At 36.6% G+C, this 25,059-nt stretch overlaps 1 protein-coding gene across 1 annotated transcript in view; it reads right to left on the minus strand.

Moving 5' to 3' along the window:
• Positions 1–25,059, minus strand: part of ATP2C1 (ATPase secretory pathway Ca2+ transporting 1) — a 170,579-nt gene that overhangs the window by 77,017 nt on the left and 68,503 nt on the right. Inside the window, exons 2-7 of the mRNA XM_027061851.2 lie at positions 16,171–16,281; positions 13,676–13,792; positions 12,300–12,389; positions 9,345–9,380; positions 6,398–6,459; positions 1,508–1,616 (exon numbers count right to left, since the gene is read on the minus strand). Coding sequence (XP_026917652.1) covers positions 1,508–1,616; positions 6,398–6,459; positions 9,345–9,380; positions 12,300–12,389; positions 13,676–13,792; positions 16,171–16,281 — 525 coding nt within the window. The remainder of the gene's footprint in view (positions 1–1,507; positions 1,617–6,397; positions 6,460–9,344; positions 9,381–12,299; positions 12,390–13,675; positions 13,793–16,170; positions 16,282–25,059) is intronic.

Here is a 25,059-nt window from a genome sequence, read left to right on the forward strand (position 1 = left end):
ATTAAATGAAGTCTGTTCTTACTCTAGTTCAGAAAGGTTCTTCAGGCTTTCTTACCTCTGAGAACACTCAAATTTGGGGATACTATAAGTACTCAAAAGACTGACAGCTCTATAAGTGTTAATGAACAGTCTGTTTATTCCAAAAGTAGATGAGACTGGCATGCTAATAGGCTATAAAGGCCTCTTAAACTAGGTGCCAAACTCTATTTTCTAGCCCATCAATCTATTCTACATACTGTAGCCAGATTAAGGGCAAGATTATTTGCTGGCTGCATTATACCTTGAAAGCTAATTCCTAATCAATAAAATCTGAAGTAGAGCTTTGCATCCAAGGTCCCCTGAATCTTATTCCACCATACATTTTCTACCCTTAACATATTCTAGCCTGGTCCTACACACTGGGACATTCCCAGTGATCTGAATACTGTTGCTTCATTGTCTTCGTCATCTCTGGGCAGTACTACCCTTCAATTCTCACCACCAAAGCCATGTTGTCTGAAGCATTCTCTGACTTGACTGAAATCAGAAGTAACCACTCCTTTCTCTAAATTTTAACACTCCATACTTTGTACTTCTCTTAGTCACTTACCAGGTTCTACCTTATTTTATGGTGAGTGGTTTATGTACACAAATAGTATACTCCCTGATCACAAGAATTCATTACATCATCTTTGTGTCTCCCACAAGGCCTAACACACATTTCTGTAACGATCAGCTGATTCACTAACGGACACCTCAAAAGACTCTGTGGTTAAGACACATGTATTTTAAGAAAACATGTTATATATGTCATTTTTTAAACTTGAAAACCGAATGTTCAAATTAACTATATATTAATATTTTTTAGATACCAAGAGACTGAGAGGGGGAGAGGGACATAGAGGGGGAAAGGGAGAGAGAGAGGAAGGGAGGCAGGAGGGAGGGAGACAGAGGGAGGGAGAGAATGAATCTTAAGCAGAGTTGGACCCAGGACTCAATCCCACAACACTTGGATCATAACCTGAGCCAAAATCAAGAGTCGGACACTCAACTGACTGAGCTACCCAGGTGCCCCAACTATGAATTCTTACAACTACTAATGTCTATCCTTTAATCTACATCCGAGTATTTGCTCTGCTCACACACAGATCACCAAATGCTATGGTCTGAATATCTGTGTCCCTCCCAACTTTATATATTGAAATACTAACTCTCAAACATGAGGTATTAGGAGGTGTGACTTTTCAGATGTGCTAAAATGAGGGTGGAGCTCTCATGAATGGGATTAGTGTTCTTATAAAAGAGACTTCACAGAGCTCCCTCACCCCTGCCACCATGTGAGGACAGAGAGAAGGCACCAGCTATGAACCAAAAAGATGGCCCTCACCAGAACGCAACTGGGCTGGCCCACTGATCATGGATTTCCCAGCCTCCAGAACTATGAGAAATAATTTTCTGTTGTTTAAAAGTGACCCAGTCTGTAGTATTTTGTTATAGCAGCCCAAAGAAACTAAAACACCAAACTTACCTCAAACAAACGTAAGTCAGCAGGAACTCTGTCCCCAACAGAAAGGTAAACTGTATCACCTGGAACCAAGTCTCGAGCCAGTGTATGTTCCAATTTTCCTTCACGCACACTGCAATATGAAACAGAAACAACCATGGCTGAAAAAACAAAGCCATGCCACTTACATAAAATAATTCTAGTGGGCTTGCCTAAGGAAAAATATATTGTAGTATTACTACTTCAAAGAAGGTAAGTCAAATATAAGAAACCACAAAATAATTATCTTTCTACTCTTGGTAATGAAGATGTTCACATGACAAAAAAAAGCACTAGAAAAAGTGACCAGTTATTGTCCAAATTGAAGATGTGAAAACTGAAGCAATCTTCTTATTCATCTGAGTCTGACTGAGCATTACTGCACCCATGACAGTGCTTAGCACACAGTCTCACACAAAAACAACTCTGTTGAATAAATCCATGTCTCAAGAATCTCAATATTAGTACTTTAAAGTTGTAATATTACAACTTGCTACACTGAACAGAACATGAAGTTTTCATGTTAGATTAACCATTTCTACCTTATTGTCAGACACATCTGGTGCCAAAAGGTATACTATACTACTCACAATCAATTCCTAAGAGTGAAAATCCATTTTCATTTGTCTCCATGTATTTTTTTATTTCCTCTTGGATTTTTTGGCTGGCCCATTCTTTAGTAACATGTCATGTAGCTTCCATGTATTTGTGTTCTTGCCAGATTTTTTCTTATGATTTCTAGTTTCAGACCACTGTGGTCAGAAAAGATGCATAATATGATTTCAATCTTTTTTAGTTTATTGAGGCTTGTTTTGTGGCCTAATATGTGATCTATTCTGACGAATGTTATCTGTGTACTTGAACAGAATCTGCAATCCACTATTTTTGGATGGAATGTTCTGAATATATCTATTAGGTCCATCTGGTCTAATGTGTCATTCAAAGCCACTGTTTCCTTACTGGTTTTCTAAAAAAAAAAATCAATGGTCGAAAATCTTTGAGACATAGCAAAAACTGTTCTATGAGGGAAGTTTATAGCAATATAGGTCTATCTCAATAAACAAGAAAAATCTCAAATAAACCTAAAGAAGCTGGAAAAAGAAGTACAAAGCCTAGAGCCAGCAGAAGAAACAAAATAATAAACATTAGAGCACAAATAAATTAAATGGAGACCAAAAAAACAATAGAACAGATCAATAAAACCAGGAGCCAGTTCTTTGAGAAGATCAACAAAATTGATAAAACCTTTAGCCAGATTCCTCAGGAGGACTCAAGTAAATAAAATGAGAAATGAAGTAGGAAAAATAACAACTGACACCACAGAATTACAAAGGACTATAAGAGAATATTATGACACAATATATGCCAACAAACTGGACAACGTTGAAGAAATGGATAAACTCCTAGAAACATATAACCTTCCAAGACTGAATCAGAAACAAAGAAAACTTAAACAGACTGATTACTAACAATGAAATTGAATCAGTAATCAAAACATTCCCAACAAATAAAAGGCAGGACCGGAGAGCTTCACAGGGGAATTCTACCAAGCATTTAAAGAAGAGTTGAAGGGGCCTGCCTGGGTGGCTCTGTTGGTTAAGCGTCCAACTTCGGCTCAGGTCATGATCTCACAGTTCGTGAGTTTGAGCCCCACATTGGGCTCTGTGCTGACAGCTCAGAGCCTAGAGTGGGCTTCAGACTCTGTGTTCCTCTCTCGCTCTGCCCCTCCCTTGCTCACACTCTGTTTCTCTCTCAAGAATAAACAAAACATGAAAGAAAGAAAGAAAGAAAGAAAGAAAGAAAGAAAGAAAGAAAGAAAGAAAGAGTTAATACCTATTCTTCTCAAACAATTCCAAAAACATAGAAGAGAAAGAAAAGCTTTCAGGTTCATCCTATAAGGTCAGCATCATCCTGACACTAAAACCAGATAAAGACACTACAAAAAACAAAAACTACAGGCCAATATCTCTGATGAACACAGATGTAAGATCCTCAACAAAATATAAGCAAACCAAATCCAACAACACATTAAAAATATCCTTCGCCACAATCACGTGGGATTTATTCCAGGGATGCAAGAGTGGTTCAATGTTTTCAAATCAATCAACATGATGCATCACATTAACAAGAGAAAGGGTAAGAACCATATAATGATCTCAAAAGATGCAAAATAAGTATTTAACAACCTACTGGTGACAAAAACCTCAAAAAGGAGGTTTAGAGTGAAGACACATTAACATTAACAAAGGCCATATATGAAAAACCCACAGCTAACACCATACTCAATGGTGAAAAAATGAGACCTTTTCCTCTAAGATCAGGAACAAATCAAGGATGTCCACGCTCACCACTTTTATTCAACATAGTACTGAAAGTTCTCACCACAGCAATCAGACAAGAAAAAGAAATAAAAGGCATCCAAATTGGTATGGAGGAAATAAAACTGTCACTATTTGCAGATGACAAGTTATTATATACAGGAAACCATACAGAGTCCACCTATAAACTACTGGAACTGGGAACACCTGGATGGTTCAGTCAGTTAAGCATCCAAATCTTGACTTTATCTTAGGTCATCATCTCATAGTTTGTGGGATCAAGCCCCATGTCAGGCTCCAAGCTCACAGAACAGAGCCTGCTTGGGATTTTCTCTCTCTGCCCCTCCCCTGCTTGCATGCTCTCTCTCTTTCTCAAAACAATTAACATTAAAAAAAAAAAAATACTGGAACTGATAATGAATTCAGTCAAGGCACAAGATACAAAATTAATATACAGTAATCTGTTGCATTTCTATACACTAATAAGGAAATAGCAGAAACAGAAAACAATCCCATTTACAACTGCATCAACAAGAATAAAATACCTAGCAATAATAAACTTAACCATAGAAGTGAAAGATCTATATCTAAAAATTATAACACACTGATGAAAGAAACTGAAGCTGATACAAATGAGAAGACAGACACAGACCAATGGCACAGGATAAGAAAGCCCAGAGATAAACCCACACTTATATGGTCAATTAATCTACAACAAAAGAGGCAAGAAGATAAAATGGGGGAAAGACTGTCTCTTCAACAAACGGGTACTGGTAAAACTGGAGAGCTACATGTAAAAGAATGAAACTAGACCACTTTCTTACACCATAAATAAAAATAAACTCAAAATGGATTAAAGACCTAAATCTAAGACCTAAAACTATAAAACTCCTAGAATAAAACACAGGCAGCAATTTCTTCGACCTCTGCCATAAAAACAATTTTCTAAATGTTTCCTCAGGCAAGGGAAACGAAAGCAAAAATTAACTATTGGAACTACACCAAAATAAAAAGCTTATGCACAGCAAAGAATACCATCAAAAAAACAAAACAGCAACCTACTGAATGGAGAAGATATTTGCAAATAATATATCGAATAAAGGATTAATATCCAAAATATATAAAGAACTTATACACCTCAACCAAAAAAACCCCACAAATAATCCAATTAAAAATGGGCAGAAGAATAAATAGACAGTTTTCCAAAGAAGGCAAACAGATGACAACAGACACATGAGAAGATGCTCAACATCACTAATCATCAGGGAAATACAAATCAAAACCATAATAAGCAGGGTCCCTCGGTGGCTCAGTTGATTAAGCATCCAACTCTTGATTTCGGCTCAGGTCATGATCCTATGTTTCATGAGTTCAAGTCCCACACTGGGCTCCGCACTGGCAGTATGGAGGCTGCCTGGGATTTTCTCTCTCTCTCCATCTCTCTCTGCTCCTCCCCATTTGCACACACACCCGCTCTCGCGATCTCTCAAAATAAGTAAACTTAAAAAAGAAACACACAGTAAGGTATCACTTTACATCCATGAGAATGGCTACAATCAAAAAGACAAGAAACAATAAGCGCTGGTGAGCATGCAGAGAAGAAGGAACCCTCACGCACTGTTGGTAGGAATGCAAACTGGTGCTGCCACTGTGGAAACCAGTATGGAGGTTCCTCAAAAAATTAAAAAATAGAATTACCATATGATCCAATAATTCTACTACTAGGTATTTACCCAAAGAAAATGAAAACACTAATTCAAAAAGATATATGCATGCCTGTTTATTGCAGCACTATCTGCAACAGCCAAGATACGGAAGCAACCCAAGTGTCCATCCACAGATGAATGGATAAAGATGTGGCATGTACATACACATATGTACTCACACACATGCGCTGGAATATTACTCAGCCATAAAAAAGAGTGAGATTTCACCATTTGCAACATGGATGGATCTAAAGGATGTAATGCTAAGTGAAATAAGTCTGAGAAAGACAAATACCATATGATTTCACTCATATGTGGAATTCAAGAAGCAAAACTGATGAACAAGAAAAAAGAGACAAAAACAAAACAAAACAGACTCTTAAATACTGAGAACAAGTTGGTGACCACCAGAGGGAAGATGGGTGAGGTTAAGGGTGAAACAGATAAAGGGGATTAAGAGTACCTTACATGATGAGTACTGAGTAATGTATAAACCTGCTGAATCATTACACACTTGAAACTAATATAACACCGTATGTTAATTATACTTCAAGTGAAAAAAAAGAGGGGCACCTGGGTGTTTCAGTCGGTTAGGCATCCAACTTCAACTCAGGTCATGATCTCACCATTCGTGGGTGTGAACAACGTGTCCAGCTCTGCACTGACAGCTCAAAGCCTGGAACCTGCTTCGGATTCTGCGACTCCCTCCCTGTCTCTCTCTCTCTCTCTCTCTCTCTCTCTCTCTGTGCCCCTCCCCAGCTGTGTACATTCTCTCTCTCAAAAATAAACATTTCTTTTTAATTTTTTAATTAAAAAAAAAAGGTAGAACATATCAGAAACAAGAATCATACCAATGGCATTCTGGTGGCATAAGTTTACTCAGTTCTTCAAGAGATTTTTCTGAACGATATTCCTATTTATAAAAAAAATAGAACATAATATTAAGAGAAAACATTTATAAAGAAATACAAACACATATGTTCCTATGTACATGTTTCATGTTAGACTTAAGTAAATATTAATCTCATTTTTTAAAAATTTCCCCAGTTCTTACCTTTTCCTTTACTTGCTTTTATATTCCTAACACATAAAAGCTTGTCCCTTACTAAATGTTAAATTATAGTGACCAAACAATTTTGATAATTAAATATTCCCAATTTTATATGTTAATATTCAATATGAAACCTAGGTCAGTTTATTTATAAGAAAATGAACAATACTCATTAGTGTGTCCAAAGAGTATATAATTTTCAGTCATTAAAAGTTAAGATCATTGAACCTCAGGATTAAGATAATTTTAGTGTTTAATGACTAAGAAGTCAAAGACAACTGCAAGCAACATCTGCTTTGAGGATTTAAACACATGCTAACTGCAGAGGTTTATGGAGTAAGTTTGCTTAGAAAGAACATCTGTTCCGTAAGAGTTAGTTGCGGCTGGCATTACTTTGACAGACACCTTTCCCATCACCCTGAATTATCCAAAAGGGAACATTCTCAGAAGCCTTCACTCTGTGATGCTCCAGCCTTCCTCTGTCCATATAATCAAAGCTGAGGGTCAGAGACATCCCTCCCCTCACCATACGATTTAGTCCACATTTCCAGGGGCAGTCTTGCTTTACCCAACATCACTGCTATTTTTGTCTCCTGTCTGCACTGAGCACACCAATCTTTTGATCTAAGTTTAAGAAGGGAGAAGGGAGTGCTCTGAAACGACTGCAGTGCTAATACTAATCAAAACTTCACACCCATCACAAACTTTTTCAAGTAGAAAATACAAAGCTGTGTAAGAATAACAGGATTAAATCAGTATTCACCTAGACAAGAGGAACAAATGTGAGTAACGTAAATCCATAAATATGGATTTATAAATTGTAAGAAACCCCCCCAACTGTAACAAGGATATTAAGGAATTTGAAAGCTTTACCCAAAAGTTCCACAGAAGGGTAGAAAACACCAATTCTAAAGGACATAGAAGCTGCCCAATCTTTACCTCCCCTTTCAGACTTCTTAGGCTTTACTCCCTACAACTACAGAGATACTTCTATATCAAAATGACCATTTAACACATCACCAAAAACCTGACAGCCATCTCTAATGAACACTTAAAAGTTATATTTTCAATTTATTGTAAGGTGGCATCAATGTGTGACTATATAAAACAATCAGCTATTTTCATGGCTATGAGGGTATACAATGGGGTGAGAAATGGAGATTTGAAAAAGACAGGGAAAAAGGAGTAAATATAAAAACATAAAAGTACTCTCCTAGAAAACATAAAACACAAAACTAAATAAGATATAGCATTAACAATTTCAGATAGAGTTTGGTAGTTTTCTGACAAAGCATTATAATAAGTTCAACTGGCAACAAAAAGGATATTTTTAGAGAGGGGTTAACTTCTGTTTATACAATATTTTGTCGGTTTCAAGGTACATCTGGGTAAAAGGCTCATACCTGTATAATGAAACTGGGCTTTTCATAAATGTTTTGGATTTTTTCTTGAGTTTTCCATCAAATGAACCTACCACCAAGATATTAGCAGTTTCTGCCACTGCATTCACAGTGTATATAACACACTATCTTTGTGGAAAATTCCACACTATGTTAAAATCGCAATTTTGTGAGGTTTTTTGAGGTAGGCATTTTCTATGTGCCAACAGAACAACTTACTACCGTCTTCCTATACATAGTGATAATACCGTAGGAATCCTTCTGCAGAAAGTCACTCCATATTTCTTAAGTGTTATTAAAGATGCAAAAGGTTCCGGTTACTGGTCAAGTGGGTAGTACCACCCGTATGGCTGAATGAAGAGATGCCTTGAAGGACGACCAGCCTGGAATGACCTCTGCTAGACTAGCTCCACCTCCCCAAGGCAACTTTTATCTGTTCTAAGCAAGATGATTCCCTGGAAACAGAATCCCTGAAGGTCCACTGATGGAGCTACAAATTTGCTACAGATAATCTGATTCCAACTAACTTTTCTAAAGAGGATTACTGTAAAACTAAGAACTTACTAAATTAGAGATTGCCATAGGAAGCCTGGATAATGATAGCAAATACCCAAGGAACTAACCGTGCATAGGAAAATAACCACAATCACTTAAAATAGTCTGAAGATTCAAAACAACATGAACTTGAATATCATATATTACATTTTCCCTAAACTAGAATAATCCTTCTATTCTAATCCTTTAACTATGCTTTAAAACCTTTAATGAGTCTTGCCAACACTGTTCTAAAATATGAAGTTATCAGATATTAAACATAAAACCCTACATTTTTATCTATGCCTACACTTAAAATAAAAATCCTGACATCATCTCCACATTATTCACATTCATTTTTAAAAGGGGTTCTTCATCATGTTTTATTTACTATTTCAATGTCTATGCTGAATAGGAAGTTTGATCCAGATCAGGATGTTCTTTCTGTGGAGGAAATGAGGAATTTAACCCCTGGCCCAATTTTCTAATTGTAAAGAGTTTTTAAACCTGTTGCTAGATTTTATTTCTATTACTGTGCTCTTTGTTTCCATCTGCTTCAATTACCTTTAACTTTGTCAAATAAAAAGCTACACTTTTTTCATGCTACTCTCTAAATCAAAGCAGTTAAGTTAGTCCCACAAATCTCCTTGGGGAGTTGACAGTTTCTGAAATCATTTCAAAAACAATAAATTGTTCTGCCCAATATTAACATCTCCCAATAACCACAGATTTTTACCATAAGCCACCTTAGGTTTTTTTAAGCAATTAACTAAAATACCATTTTCATGTTGACAAAGTAGGCTGCCTACTCACCTGAACAAAGGCAACTGTAACGACGATAAGTATTGCCTAAACAAAACAAAGAAACCACCTTTTAAATGAGACATTTTAACTTCAGAAATAACTGTTTATGGTGTTTTATTTTTCTAACTCTGTCCACAGTCCCCAGATACCAGACTCTAAGCATGGAGATCAACTGGGGAAGAAATCACAACTTTGCCTTGGGGGAAAAGACTGATAGCTGACAGTGGCTTGCATTCCCTAGGAAAGCTTCTCAAATTTGATCTCAAGATCCAGATACGCTCTTACAAACTGAAGGCCAGCTTTTGTTTATGTGGGTTATAATCTATTGACATTTACCATAATCAGTACTTTCTCAACTGCTCAGTTTTAACTTCTCCTTATATCTAAAAAGTAATAAACCTATCACATGTTAACACATATAACATTTTTTATGAAAAAATACGCTTTTCCAAATAAAAAAAATTTGTGAGAAAAGTGAAGTGTTTTCAATTTTTCTATCTTTAATGTCTGCCTTAATACAAAACTAGGGGCACGTGGGTGGCTCAGTTGGTTAAGCATCTGACTTCGGCTCAGGTCACGATCTCACAGTTGGTAAGTTCGAGCCCCGTGTAGAGCCTGGATTCTGTGTCTCCTTCTCTCTCTGCCCCTCCCCCGCTCTCACTCTATGTCTCTCTCTCTCTCTCTCAAAGATAAATAAACAATAATAATTTTTTTAAGGGTGCCTGGGTGGCTCAGTCGGTTAAGCGTCCAACTTCGGCTCAGGTCATGATCTCATGGTTCGTGGGTTTGAGTCCCGCTCTGGGCTCTGTGCTCATGGCTCAGAGCCTGGAGCCTGCTTTGGATTCTGTGTCTTCCTCTAGCTCTACCCATCCCCTGCTCATACTCTGTCTTTCTCTGTCTCTCAAAAATAGATAACACGTTGAATAACAAAAAATTTTTTAATCTTAAAAAAATAATTTTTTAAAAAGGTAGACTCTCATATTTGCTTCTGCATTCAATCTATTATCATATGTTGATTAGGATGAAATATATGAAGAAAACCTAGGCTCATACAGATATTGCTGGAAAAGGAAGGAGTATTTTAAAAGCTTTTTCAGATGACTATGGATATTCCTCTTAGCTACTATACCATAATTAAACAAGTGTTAGTTACTTAGAAGTAATTTGCAATGTGGAATCTAAACTACTTCAGTGAACTTTTCATAATCTATGATAGTAAAATCTATTGATCTATTTTGCATTTTGAAAGGATCTTTTATCACTGAAAATATTGTAACATCTTGCATTGGTCATTTAGAAAATATTGATTCACTTGGTTATTCAAATCTTTAAGTGACACATTTCATAATAGAAAAAAATCATATTCATTGAAATCACTACTGATCTCATTAGAATAATCTTAAATATCAGGAAGCTATCTAGCACATAGTAACTCATAAAAATTCTGCAGAATTCTATCACTTGCATGCTTGAATTTTATCACTGGCAATAAATGCTGTCAGTTATTTTCTTGAAGTGACAGGTTCATTTCACTCACTCTCCTTAAAAAAAGTATGCCAGTTATCTAAGTTTTAATAACCACAGCTTGTCAGGGTGCCTGGGTGACTCAGTCAGTTAAGCGTCCAACTCGGTTTAGGCTAAGGTCATGATCTTGTGGTTTTATGGGTTCGAGTCCCACATGGGGCTCTGCACTAACAGTGCAGAGAGGGATTCTCTCTCTCCTCCTCCCCACTGCCTGTCTTGCTCTCAAAATAAATAAAAATAAAAACTTAAAAAATAACTATAGTTTGTCTATCATTCATTCTTTCTAATAAAAGTCTAGGTCAGCTCACCTCAACTGCCCTTCTGACACAACCATTGTACTTCAACATACATAAGTCCTTTATGCATATTTCCCATTCAATCACATAGAATATTCAAAAGGTGTGTACTCAACTGTCAAGATTTAATGAAATTAATTTTTACTGCTTTATCAAAAACACTCCTAAGAGAAACAATGAAAGAAAATGATGACTACGAGTATAGTTTGGTGCCATTATTTTAACTTGAGCCAACACTCTTAATAGTTTTACCTGCCACTGCTTTGCACCATTGATGCAAATATCCATAGCAAAAATGTTTTAGTATTATGAAAATAGTTTTGACCTTGCACGCTCCCTGAAAGGGTCTGAGAGACCCCTGGGAGTCCACAAACAAGAGTTTAAGAACTGCAGCTCTAGAGGCACCAGGGTGGCTCAGTCAGTTAAGCGCCCAACTCTTGATTTCAGCTCAGGTCATGATCTCATGGTTCATGGGATTGAGCCCTACACTGGGCTCTGTGCTGACACTGCAAAGCCTGCTTGGGATTCTCTCTCTCTCTCTCTCTCTCTCTCTCTCTCTCTGCCCCTCCCCTGCTCTCTCTCAAAATAGATAAACATTAAAAAAAAAAAAGAATTACAGTTCTATATTAATTTCTACTGTGTTCTTAAGCTCAAACAGGTTGGCTTTAATCAATGCTTGTACTTGTTATAAATTTTTATACTACCATAAAACAGGACAAGAAAAAAAAAGAAGAGGAAACTTTCAATGAAAGCTAAAAGAGCTTAGCCAGAAAGAATAAAATCTTACATAGTAAATATAGTGTTCATGTTAAGTAATATTTTTAATTTCATAATCATCAAGCTTAGTTCATAATTAGTCAAAACATTCTCAATTAGAAAGTAAAATAAATTGAAATTTTAACCAGAAATTACTATAAGATATTTCATATCTGTAAAATCAGAACGTTGTTAAACAATTCTTATGCATGCCCATCACAGACCTTGAATATTATCTGAGATTGTTGCAACGAAAAGCAGAATTTGGATATTAACAAAAAATCCTGAAGTAACATTAAATCATTTCTCAATTCATTTTCCAAAATAAAAGCCAATCCTAATTTAAATGATTATCCAGTAGTTTAAAAATATACATATTTTTTCTTACCACAGTGATACTGACAGCATCATCAAACTGATGCATTAAAACACTGATGACTGCAGAAGCCAGAAGCAGCATAATAAGGGGATTTTTAAACTGAAAGTGAAAACAAACAGCAATTCAACAGTTTTGTATGAACGGCAGTCGTATTCCATCACAACAAAAGCTTATAAAAATATACTGAGGCATGATTAGAAATTTACGGAGTCTACATCTGAATGAGATTTTATATGTCTCTTCAATTAACAAAAAAAGTATTTACTTATTTAAAAGTCACCACTTGATAACAGTTCCTTTTCAGAAGAAAATTAAATATCAATACTTAAAACTAAGAATTTACCAATTCCTTATAGTACACACATATTTTTAGCATATTATTTTAATAAATATAGCTGGTTTGAATTCTACCAAGGCTAAAATAAGTGAAAAATGATTTTGAAGATAAAGATTTAAGTTAACACTGAGTAGGAACACCTAAATTATGAGACTCAAACATTCCTATACTTAGTAAATTAGCATAGATCACAATTCGGTGGTTGACCCACATGCCACAGGAATAACCCCTTGGTCAGTTAAAAGCAGACAATTAAAATCCACTCCACGGAAGCTTAAGATTTTCCCAGTGCTGGTTTTCCTGATATCTATCTAGAAGAGCCAACAGTATCTAAAGAAACAGAACCACGTGGACCCAACCAGGCAGCATTTAAATGACCAAGCACCAGAGCCACCCTAAAAATGTCAAGAGCTTCTGGCAACAGAAAAAGCTTCTGTTGCCAGAAGCTCTTCCCCTGATAAAGTGGTGCCAATCAAAGTTGCAGAATAACTAGGCTACAAAGAATTCATCCCACTGGAGAGCCCAAGCCCCTAGATACCACAGCTCTAAGATTACATGCCATCACCTCCCACTACCTATATGGCTCCATTCCCTGGCACAGTGGTTCCAACCCTGCTGCACATCAGAATCATGTGAAGAACTTCTACCAAATGCCCAGGTTCACACCAGGCAAATTAAATCAGAATCTCTGGGCATAGGGCCCAGACTTCAGCTTTTTTTAAGCACTCCCAAATGGCCATATTACTTTTAAAAATATTAGCATTCCTTATAATAAAACAAGCATAAAGTAGACATCTGTAAAGGCAACTACTCTTCCTAGTATCACTTCCATGTTATATGTCCCTCGGTTCTTAAAGGTTTGCACATTAAAAATTATAGAAATTCCAACTTAACAACAAACCCTAACAAAAAAATGTAGGTAAAAGACGTTTGTAAAAATTATTTCCTTTTTCAAAAAAAAAAAAAAAAATCACAAAAGTGAACAACTACACTGACAAAAATACGTGTAAATTACACAGCAGAGGCACAAATTTAAAAAAAACCTCACCTGAGAAATATACTTCTTCCATAGTGGCTCATCTTCACTGATATCAAACTCATTCCAGCCATGGAAGGCTCGCCTATGACTTACTTCACATTTGTTTAGACCATTCTGAAGATCAGCCTATTAGATTTTACACATACAAGTTACTGAAAATGTTAGCAGAGGACAAAAAAGAAAAACAAATGTACATATTGTATGTTCACATTTAAAAGAACTTCTACAACAGTCAAAACTAATCTGTTGTAACAGAAAGCATTATCAGTGATTGCTTGGGGCCAAAAACAAAATCTACTTAGAAAGATTAACTGCTGAGGGACCTGAAGGAACTCCTAGGAGTGATGACAGTGTTCCATATCTTAATTCTGGTGGTGATTACATTTGCCAAAATGCAAACTGTTCATTTAATATGGATACATTGTATTTCATGCAAATTACACCTTGATGAAAAAAAAATTTTATTGAAGTCAAGTAACGTACAATATTATATTAGCACTTTAAAAAATTCTATAAGCAAAAAGGCAAAGTTTAGTAAACAAACTTAACGATTCTCTCTGGGAAAAGGGGAATAACAAAAACCAGCCGCAAAACTTAGAGAAAGTGAAATATATATACATTTTAATGAACTTTCTTTGCTTTATTCTATTTTCTAAAATTAGTTTCTCCAAAAAAACATTCAAAGGACCATAACTGCCTTTCTTGTTCTCTGAGCCTAACAAAACCCGCAGGTTGGTATTACTCTTTGCTCCTGGACTGTATAAGTATTTCAAACAGATAATGTGTGGTTCCTAAATTACTGAAAATAATTATGTTCTATGAACACCACCTACATTCTTCAGTCACTGTGCTATTGTGATTTATAAGAAGTATATACGCATCTGGTCATTCAGATGATCAAAACATATTTCTCAGTTGTATCTGGTCTTCCTCCAGGGTTGCTGACTCTCAGCTCCTAAAACCCTAGGAATTTCCTGCAATGATGGCAATAAAGGTGTCTTCTGTTAGGTTAATGAAGGTCACTTTTGAACCCCACCTAAGAGCAGCAGCTGGTAGCTAAGAAGACAAACCATGTGACTAGAAAGTTAGAACTTTCAGTCCTAGAACCCCCACCACCATCCTCCCTCACCTCTGGGGAAGAGAGATAAGATGGAGGTTGAATCAGCCAAGGGTGAATGACTTAGCCAATCATGACTAAGAAATGAAGCCTCCATGAAAGCCCCAAAGGGCTGGGTTTGGGGAGCTTCCAGACTGATGAACACATGGAGACTGGGGTGAATGACACACCTGTAGAGGGCATGGAAGTTCCAGGCTCTTTCTCCATACCAGACCTACATATGTCTTCATCTTGCTCTTGATTTCTATCCTTTATCATATCCCTTTAATAAACTGGTAAACCTAAGTGTTTCCCTGAGCTCTGTGAACCACTCTAGCAAATTAAATGAACCTAAGGAAGAACCTCTAATTTGAAGTGGGTAGGTCAGGATCATAGATAACAGCCTGGGGTCTGTGACTGACTTCTGAAGTCAGGAATGAGAGTGTTCTAGGGCTGAACTCAACCTATGGAATCTGATGTTATTTCTGGGTAGTAGATATTGTCAGAACAGAGCTGAATTCTTCAGTGTCCAAGAATTGTTTTGTGTTATGTGTGGGAGAACCTGCCCTTAACCCCCCAGCCACCATGTTGGAACTGGGTCTGTGAACCTTAGAAGAGTCACTGTCTCTCATGATTTATTATAGCTATCATTAAGGAATAAAATTACTTTCATCCCTAAAATAATCAGTTTCTCTGGCCAAAAGCTTTATAATAGAGTTTAATAACGGAGTCTTGCAACACTTAAAAATATTTAAAATACATGGTTTTAAAACAGTATAAATACAACCACCCTGGAAAAAAATGGATATCCCATGTTTTTAATGCCATCATTTAAATACATGAATTACGAAGGAAAAATTAAAAAAAACTGTATTCCTGTTACATTAGATTGTGCTTTTTAAAACTAGGAAAAGATTAAATTAAATAAGCAGTTAAGGTTTACTTGCAGTTCTTATCATGTACATGGCTTTTACTTAACTTCAGAAAATACCTATTAAAAAAAATGATAAACTCCTAACTCTACTTATGCTAACAATTGATTATTTTATAATCCAACTAATCCTTACACAGCACTAATAGTTCCTGGCAATGCTAATGACCTAAAGTTGCACTGTCCAATCAGGTACTAGCTACATGCAGCCATTTAAATTTTAATGAATGAAAATTAAATAAAATTAAATTCAGTCCCTTATCTAAATATCCACACTTCCAGTACTCAGTAATCATGTTTAACTATTGACTACTGTTCGAACAGTGTAGAACATAAAAGCCCATGTTTTTTATGGGCTTTACTTCATCACAGAAAATTTACTTCATCACAGAAAATTCTATTGGGCAGCAGTTATCCATAGAGTCTAATAAGCAACTGATTTTACTATCTACTCCCTTCCTCCCACCAAGTACTTACTTGGAGAATGCTTGCAACTTCGCTGACTGGTAATTCACTTGCTTTTTTTGATGTCAATACAGGAATCATTGTCTCATTTTCAGCATTAGGAATTTTTTGAAAACGTGCAACCTAGCAAAGAAAACAAAGGCAAAATATTTGAATATACAAAAAAAATTCAAATGCAGTCTAGAATAAATGAAAATCTAAACGTTCACAGAAACTTAGTTTCCAGTTACAAAACATTTTCAGAATAATAAGTATCTAGTTCTAAGAAGATAATTTTATATTAACCATGTGCTATTTTTCCAGAGAGCACATTTCAAAAATTAAGCCACCAGTGCCAGCTAGAATACAAAATCATTTTCACATTAAATAAAAAAGATGCTATTTTTATACCAATGTAATGAGTAAAAAGTAAAACAGATGTCCCGTCTCACAGATCCTAATAATTACATGTAGTCATAATCCTCTAAACTCATTATGTTTAACAGCAAAGACTGAGAACAGCTAAGCTTTCTCCATTTTAACTATTCCTGTTAGGGTGCCCGTTTCTTAACTGTCCAGAAAAACACCTATCTACTCTACATAAGCACCAAGACAGCAAGTCAGATTTAAAAATCTATTCCCAAACTAGCAGAAAAACAAAGAAAAGAAACCAGACAAGCAGAGGATGCACAGTTTAGTGAAGGGGCTGTGAACAAGCAGAGATGGTGGTAACCAGGGTACCTACTTCATGCAGCTTCATAAGCAAGTATCTAGAGAAAAGTTATAATTTAACACACTTCCAGAAATAAATCTCCAATCCAGACTTGTCTTGGGTCCTAAGCTGACAGATTCTTAATAGACAAAAAGTTTTGAATAAGTAGGAGAAAGTAAGACAAAAGTGAAACTTTAGCGAAGAAAACTTTTCAGTTGCTATACTTCCACTGATTAGAATACTGAAAGTGAAGTGATCATCTTACTGCCAAGACACAAGTCTTTAAGCTTTCAGATGGAATGTCTTCAACCTTGGATAATCAACATTTTTAGGATAAAAATATTCCCCCCAAATTTTTTTGACACTTCTTTAAGACAACAAATGACACCGATCAAAAAAGAAAATTTTAAATTTCTATTATTTTAAGATAATAACAGAGGCCTGTGTGCTGTCATTATAGAATCTTTACACTTACTCCAAAAATTAGTAAATAGCTGTGGAAAAAAGTATTCACTCAGTGTAACTGAGTTCTGGAACAATCAAATACATGTTTTCTAATTTCACTTATTAAAAGGCACTGCTGAATGTTTAAGTACTTTAAAGCAAGAAGCAGAAGTATTTTTTTTCTACTTTTCATGATAAGATATTAGTGACTAAAAATTCTGAGGAAATTGGGAGACAGATTACCTTACTTTCATACAAAACAAAGCCTTGAAATTATTTAAAGCATATTTTTACATAATTAAGAAAGCTTAAACCTTAGAGAAAAAACTGGAAATTTCTTAAAAGTTCCAAACGTTTCAGAACCCCTGAATATCCAAACCTATAAAACAAAGTGGGACAAGGGAAAGATTTCATTGAACCATCCTTAAATTAAACACTGGAAAAAACCCTACAAAAATAACCAGAATCTTCTTAAAGCAATGAGAACTACAACAGTGTGATGCGGTTATCTTGTGAGATGTTAAAGCAAAATTAAGAAGGATCAAGTATATTTACATTATCTGTGATGTCAACGAGACTAGTATCTTTTATTTCTAAGATTCCTGTACCTCAGTTTCCTCATATAAAAAATACAGATAATACTGCCTAAAGTTGTGTCAAGATTACATCCATTAATAAAGCACTTGACCCAATAGTAATAAGTGCTGAAATAGCTATTTTTCTCCAAAAAGTATTTAATACTTACATATATATTCAATAGTACAATTAGCTTAATCCAGAACTAAATTACCAATCGTGGCAAATAAAAGTTAGATTTGCAATAATTTTTCTATTAAAATATACTTTTCTATCACTGATATCTTAGAAATTGCCATCTCAAGTACCCAACATGTGGTACAAGAGCTCTTCTCATAAAATCTTTTTAAAGTAATCCTTTGGTAGTTGTTACATAAGACAGGGTCTATGTTGGAATATACTCTACATAAAATCCCTCAGGAGCATTCTGTGGGCCCAAAAGAGTTGAAAAATCTCAACAGAAGAAAGTGAGTTTCACTTAATAATGAGTAAGACACTGAAGGGACATGATAATAACTCTTTAAATATATGAAGGGCTGGCTGCCATGTGAAAGAGGGAAACACCAAAACCAAAGGGTAAGTTTACAGCCAACCAACTTCTGGAGTTAGAATAAAGAGCACTGGATGTGTTCTGGCAAAGCCGTGTGATAAGACAGATTTCACTGAAAGAATATAGGAAATAGGAGGCTATAGCACAAAATTCTTGGCCAAAAGCAGAAATCTCATCTATATTTATGCTTGCTGGATTCTATGTCAACCTACAATTATGGATATTTTTCTGAATTTTAATCCTATTTTCTTTTAAGCAAATGTTATATTTAGTAGTTCAAATGGATCATTACTTCTATGGCTTATAAGAATACTTTGTTTATTCACTTACTCTTTCAACACTGCATTTATTGAGAATCTGACTCTGTGGTAGGCCCTTAGTATTAACAATGAGCAAAAACATCCTGAAGGGGAGGAGAGAGGACAAATATCAAAGAATACCACAAATAAATGGAAAACGGCAAATGACTGCTATTATGAAGGAGAAGTCATCCAGGGAAATGAGAGCTTACATAGAGATTGCAATCAGGACAGGGAAGTTTTCACGAGGAAGTGATGCTTATAGAACTGAAAGACAAGAAGCTGCCTAAGGGAAGGAGTGGAAGAGCAGAGGGAAAAGAATGTGCAAAGTCCCCAGGAAAGGGGGGTGGGCATGGCAAAATGAAGTACTAAAGAACAAGTACTAAAAGAAGACCAGCATTTATTCATTTACTCATTCAGTCTTTAAACATCTAATCAATGGTCCTGTATGTGCCACGCACTGTTGCCAATAATGGGGACACAAAACAGACCAAAAATGTAAGAACTCCAGCCTCATGAAGCTACATACCAATTGGAAGCAAAAGACTACAAATAATGAATTAAACAATAAATGCTCCAGAAGGATAAGGGAGGAGTTGCTTCATTGTATACAGGGGTGAAGAGGAGGACCTCTCTAGTAAGGTGACATTTGGGCACAGAGACCTGGAAAAAAAAAAAAAGAAAAGAAAAGGAACTATTATCTCTAGCTAGAAATGTCCAGGAGGTAGATGGGTATGAGCACATACAGGAGAGGTCCAGGTTGAAGATACCAATGTGGGTAAGTCATGAGCACATAAATGGTATTAAAACTGAGAATAAACCACACTGGCACAGAAGAAAGGGAAGAGGTCTATGGGCTGACCCTAGGGCATTATCTCAACATAGTGATCAGAGATGAGAATAACCAAGAAAAGAGACAAAGAACCAAGCAGTGAGGTAAAAAGGGAACCACAAGAGAAGTCAAGTGAAACGAGTATTTCAAAGTGGGTGTTAATGACTGGACTGAATGTCACTGAAAAGTGAAGGTGAGGACTGACAACTGTCCACTGAAGTTGGCAACATAGAGATAAATAAAGAGAGTGGTTTCAGTGGAGTAGTGATGCACAAAAATCAGACAGGAGTGGGTTCAGAGAAAACAGCAGGAGAGAAGGTGAAGACAGCCAAGTATAGATAATCCTTCCCAGTTCTGCTGTAAAAAGAAGCAGCGAAATGGGATTATCGTAGCCAGAATGGAGTATAGGTTCCAAGAGTTGGGGCTTTTTTTTAAATGGGAGAAATGTTTGCATGTTTATATTTTGATCAGAATTATCTGATAGAAGAAAAACTAGTCATGCAGAAGTGACATGGGACAACTGATAAAGTGATGCTCTTGACTAAATGAGAGGGGATGGAATCTGACATATTTGTAGGAGGACTGGTCTTAGATAAAGGAATAGACCAGTTCATCCAGTTACAGATGAGAAGGCAGAGTAACATGGGAAGGATGCACACATGTTGGCAGCTGCAGTGGAAGGAACATATGGAAATATTCTAAGAACTATCTGGATTAAAAAAATCAGGACATATAAAGCAAAAATAAGCTACAGAAGTAGGTGGGGATCCTACAGTGCCTCATGGGTCATACTATGGAATTTCTGTCTTAATCCTAAGAGGAAAAGGAAGACTTTGCACTGTAGTCTTAAAAATAGATAAATAAATAAAATAAATAAATAATAAATAAATAAAATACACAGCTGGGAGGAAAACACACACACACACACACACACACACACACACGCACGCACAATATAAGTGGTGAAAATATACCAGTTTGGACACTATTACATACATCTAAATAAGAGATAAACATAGCTTGGACATGGGTGGTGGGGTGCAGAACAGATGTAGAGGTAAAAATAACAGTACATGATGATGAACTAGATACATACATTGAAGAATTACACTAGATTCCTAGCTTGTTTACATACTAAATAGTAATGCTATTCACATGGTAAAGAATATTAGAATATTCTTTGTAACAAATGGTGCTGTGACAACCGGATATGCACACAAAAAAGTACTGTATAAAGCTGAACCCCTCCCTCACACAATATATGGAGATTAACTCAAAATGGATCAAAAACCTAAATGTGAGGGCTTGAACTATTAAACTCTTAGAATAAAACATGGGCTTAAATCTTGACCAAGGTTTCCTAGACAAGACACCAAAAGCACAAGAAACAAAAAAAGACTGAACATCATCAAAATTTAACACTTTTGTGCTGCAAAGGACACCATCAAGAAAGTGAAAAAGACAACCCACACTATGAGAGAAAATATTTGCAAATATATTACAATTCAGTAATAAGAAGACATAACTCAACTTTAAAATGAGTAAACGATCTGAATATATATTTCTACAAAGTAGATATACAAATGATCAATAAGCACACGAGAAGATCTTCAATCATTAGTCATGAGGAAAATACACATCAAAACCATAATGAGATACCACTTCACATCTACTAGGATGCCAAAAATCAAAAAGACAACAAGGGGCACCTGGATGACTCAGTTAGTTAGGCATCCAACTCTTGATTTCCGCTCAGGTCGTGATCTCATAGTCTGTGAGGTCAAGCCCCACATTAGGCTCCAAACTGACAGTGGGGAGCCTGCTTGGGATTTTCTCTCTCCCCCCGCCCCCCTCTCCCACTCCCTCTCCCTCTGCCCCTTCCCTGCTTGTGCGACCGTACGCACACACACACACTCTCTCTCTTAAAACAAATAAACTTAAAAAAAGAGAGAGAGAGACAGAATAACAAGGGTTGAAAAGCATAGAGAGAAACTGGAACCTTTATATCCTGCTGATGCAACTGTTAAAAGGTGCAGGTACTATGGTAAAGTTTGGCAGCTATTATAGATATATGGATATGCAGATATGGATATATAGATATACAGATATATAGACATGTATTATGCTATTATACACACATGGCATTTTAGCTGGCTAAATGAGGACTGTTTTCAACTTAAAACAATCTTTGAGTGATTTAATAATGCTTCGATTTTGAGAACTATAAAATACAAGCAAGATCACATAAGTTTAGTTGAAGGTAAATCATCTTAAGACACAATGTTACTTCCTTCACGTGTTATTACAAAAGTTCATTGTGTGTGGTCCCAGGTTTCAAATATTAGGTATTATCTGTTCACCTCTTACCTGACCCTGAAGATATCCTGGGCTTAGCTATATCTTAATCTCCTCATAATAGCTTTACATTTGTTTCAAATAATGGCATTTATTAGGTCTAAACCTTGGATTATTTAACTCATGCAACCAATAAGCATTTCCTAAATAGACCACATATACAACCACAGTCCACAGTTTATACCTTACAGAGATGAATAATTCAGCTGGACAGTCAAGTCATACCAGAACACACACCTATAAGAGTTGCCATACATTAGTCAAACCATCAGAATGCAAGTAAGTAAGTCAAAAAATTCATGAAGGGAAGACTGTTACAGCCCTCAGTATTCTGGGAAAACTTCCCTGAACTAAGCCATTAAAAATGGATAGCAGGGAATGGCTAACACCTGCCAAGGAAACAGTCTAAAAAAGAGATGAACACTGGTAAAAGGAAGAACAGTAGAAATCTAATTTGTATGTGACTCGCCCAATCTGGCTAGAATAAAGTAAGTGTTTTACTATGCACTTCTACTTGCATTAAATGACCCAGATCTAGCCAGATATTAAAACAAGCTATACAGTTTTTAATTGAGTGCATTTAAAAACTGCAGAAACTTACATTTTTAGGACGTATCAAATAATTCAGCTAAATACAGACCCTTATGCATCAGGACCCATCACAGACCAACCGTACCCAAATTTGCATTTTAACAAGAGTCCCAGGTGAATCACTCATATATTTTGAGTTTAAGCATGTTATAGATCAGTTCCCAAATCTGATACATATCAGAATTATATGGGGATTGCTATGGATCGAATTGCCCCCACCCCAAATACATATGTTGAAGTCCTAACCCCCAATTTAACAGTATTTAGATATGGAGACTTTGTGAGGTAATTAGGTCATGAAGGTGCAGCCCCTCATGATGGCATCAGTGCCCTTACAAGAGACATCAGACAACACTGCATGTACATGTCTCCTCTCCCCTTCTCCCTCTCTTCCTTCCTCCCCAGCCTTTAGAACTGTGAGAAATAAATGTCTGTTACCTAAGACACCAAGTCTATGACATTCTGTTATAACAGCCAAAGTAGACTAAGACAAAGGGGTTTTTTGTTTGTTTTTTTGTTTTTGTTTTTTCATTTTAATCCAAGTGTCTAGACACCATCCCTAAAGAGTGTGAATCATTAGGTCTGGGGTGGAGCAAAAACATTTATTTTTAAAAGCTCCCCAGGGGCTGCCTGGGTGGCTCAGTCAGTTAAGCCGCTGACTTCAGCTCAAGTCACGATCTCAACGTTCATCAGTTTGAATCCCATGTCAGGCTCTATGCTGACAGCTCAGAGCCTGGAGCCTGCTTCGGATTCTGTGTCTCCCTCTCTCTCTGCCCCTCCCCTGCTCATGCTGTGTCTCTCTCAAAAATAAGTAAACGGAGCAGGAGGAGGAGGAGAACAACTACTACTACTAGTAAAAGGGGCATCTGGGTGGCTCAGTTGGTTAAGTGTTCAAATCTCGATTTCACCTCAGGTCATGACCTCAGTCACAGTTTGTGAGATTGAGCCCCTGCACTGGCCTCTGCTCTGCTAAGACGACACAGAGACTGCTGAGATTTTCTCTCCCTCTCTGCCCGTCCCCACTCATCCTCTCTCTCTCTTTCAAAATAAACTTTAAAAAAAAGAAGAAGAAGAAGAAATAGTGAATTTTCAAAAGGTGACCAAATGACTCCAAGTTTCTTTAATTGATCTTTCGGTTGAGAACAAGGCTGCTGGTACTTTTCTTCAACACTGTATATATAAGTCCACTTATATCCACATTTAACATGCTCAGCTGGATGGGGTGATGGTATAGTGCAGCAGACATCAAACCAAACATCGCCTTCTGAGCTGGAAAAACAGGATAGGTCCAGACCCCATTCCCACTTCAGACACAACAGCTTTCCTTTTATGTATTATATGCTTTGGCTTCAGAAAAAAAAAAGAAGTTAGTATTTAAACAAAGAGCTTTACAGCTTTAAAAGGGGGGAAGGGGAGACTTAAACACTCCAGGACTGTGGTTTTCAATCTTACTAGTTAGCATCAGAATCACCCGGATGACTTGTTAAATCACAGGTTACTGAGCCCTAACCTCAGAGGTCCCAAATTAGCAGGTATGAGGTGGGTCCCAGAAAATTCATTCCTAACAAGTTCTCAAGGAATGTTGATGCTGCTAGTTCAAGTCACACTTGGAGAACCACTGCTCTAGTCAAGGTCAGACGTGACTAGATCCTAATTTATAATCACAACTCTATGTCCTAATAGCTGTGTGACCCAGGACAAATTACGTAACTCTCTGCATGGTTTTCATCAGTGGAAAACTGGGATAATACCAATTTGATTTCAAAAAGGGAAAAAAAAACTTATAGAAGTGTGTGCACAGTACCTACTATATGATGGATATTCAATGCTGGTTCTGTTCCCCTAAGATAATTATACTAATCATATAATTATGCATTTGCCTCACCCCTGCTTCACAAGGGTATAACACGGTTTCTGTCATCTTGGTATCCTCTGCAAAGTTCTTAATATCCAACACGAAAAGGACTATTAGGAAAAAAAAAATTCTGGGATTTGTCTCAATGGACAAAAGAATAGCCCTGTTATCCTGAGATATACCCATGTCTTTTTTTTTTTTTTTAAGTTTATTTATTTGAGAGAGAGAGAGAGAGAGAGAGACTGAGTTGGGGAGGAGCAGAGAGAGGGAGAGAGAGAATCGCAAGCAGGCTTCGAGCTGTCAGTATGGAGTCGGATGCAGGGCTCAAACCCACGAACCAGGAGATCACGACCCAAGTCGAAACCAAGAGTCAGGAGATTAATCAACTGAGCCACCCAGGGGCCCCTTTATGCCTTTTAAATGACCTTTCATTCAAAGAACAAAAATATGGCAGAACTGATTAGAAAAAGAATTTAATCATCCATGAATTCATCTTCTACAAGCACTAGTCAAGTCCATGTGTTTCACCTTTGAAAGTGTTGAGTTTAAAGTTTCCAATCTCCAGGGGCACCTGGGTGGTTCACTTGGTTAGGCATCTGACTTAGGCTCAAGTCATAATCTCGTGGTTTGTGAGTTTTGAGTTCCGCCTCAGGTTCCTCACTGCCAATGCGGAACCTGCTTGGAATTCTTTCTCTTCCCCTCTCCTAC

Source organism: Acinonyx jubatus, chromosome C2, assembly GCF_027475565.1.
Source record: "Acinonyx jubatus isolate Ajub_Pintada_27869175 chromosome C2, VMU_Ajub_asm_v1.0, whole genome shotgun sequence".
Lineage (NCBI taxonomy): Eukaryota > Metazoa > Chordata > Mammalia > Carnivora > Felidae > Acinonyx > Acinonyx jubatus.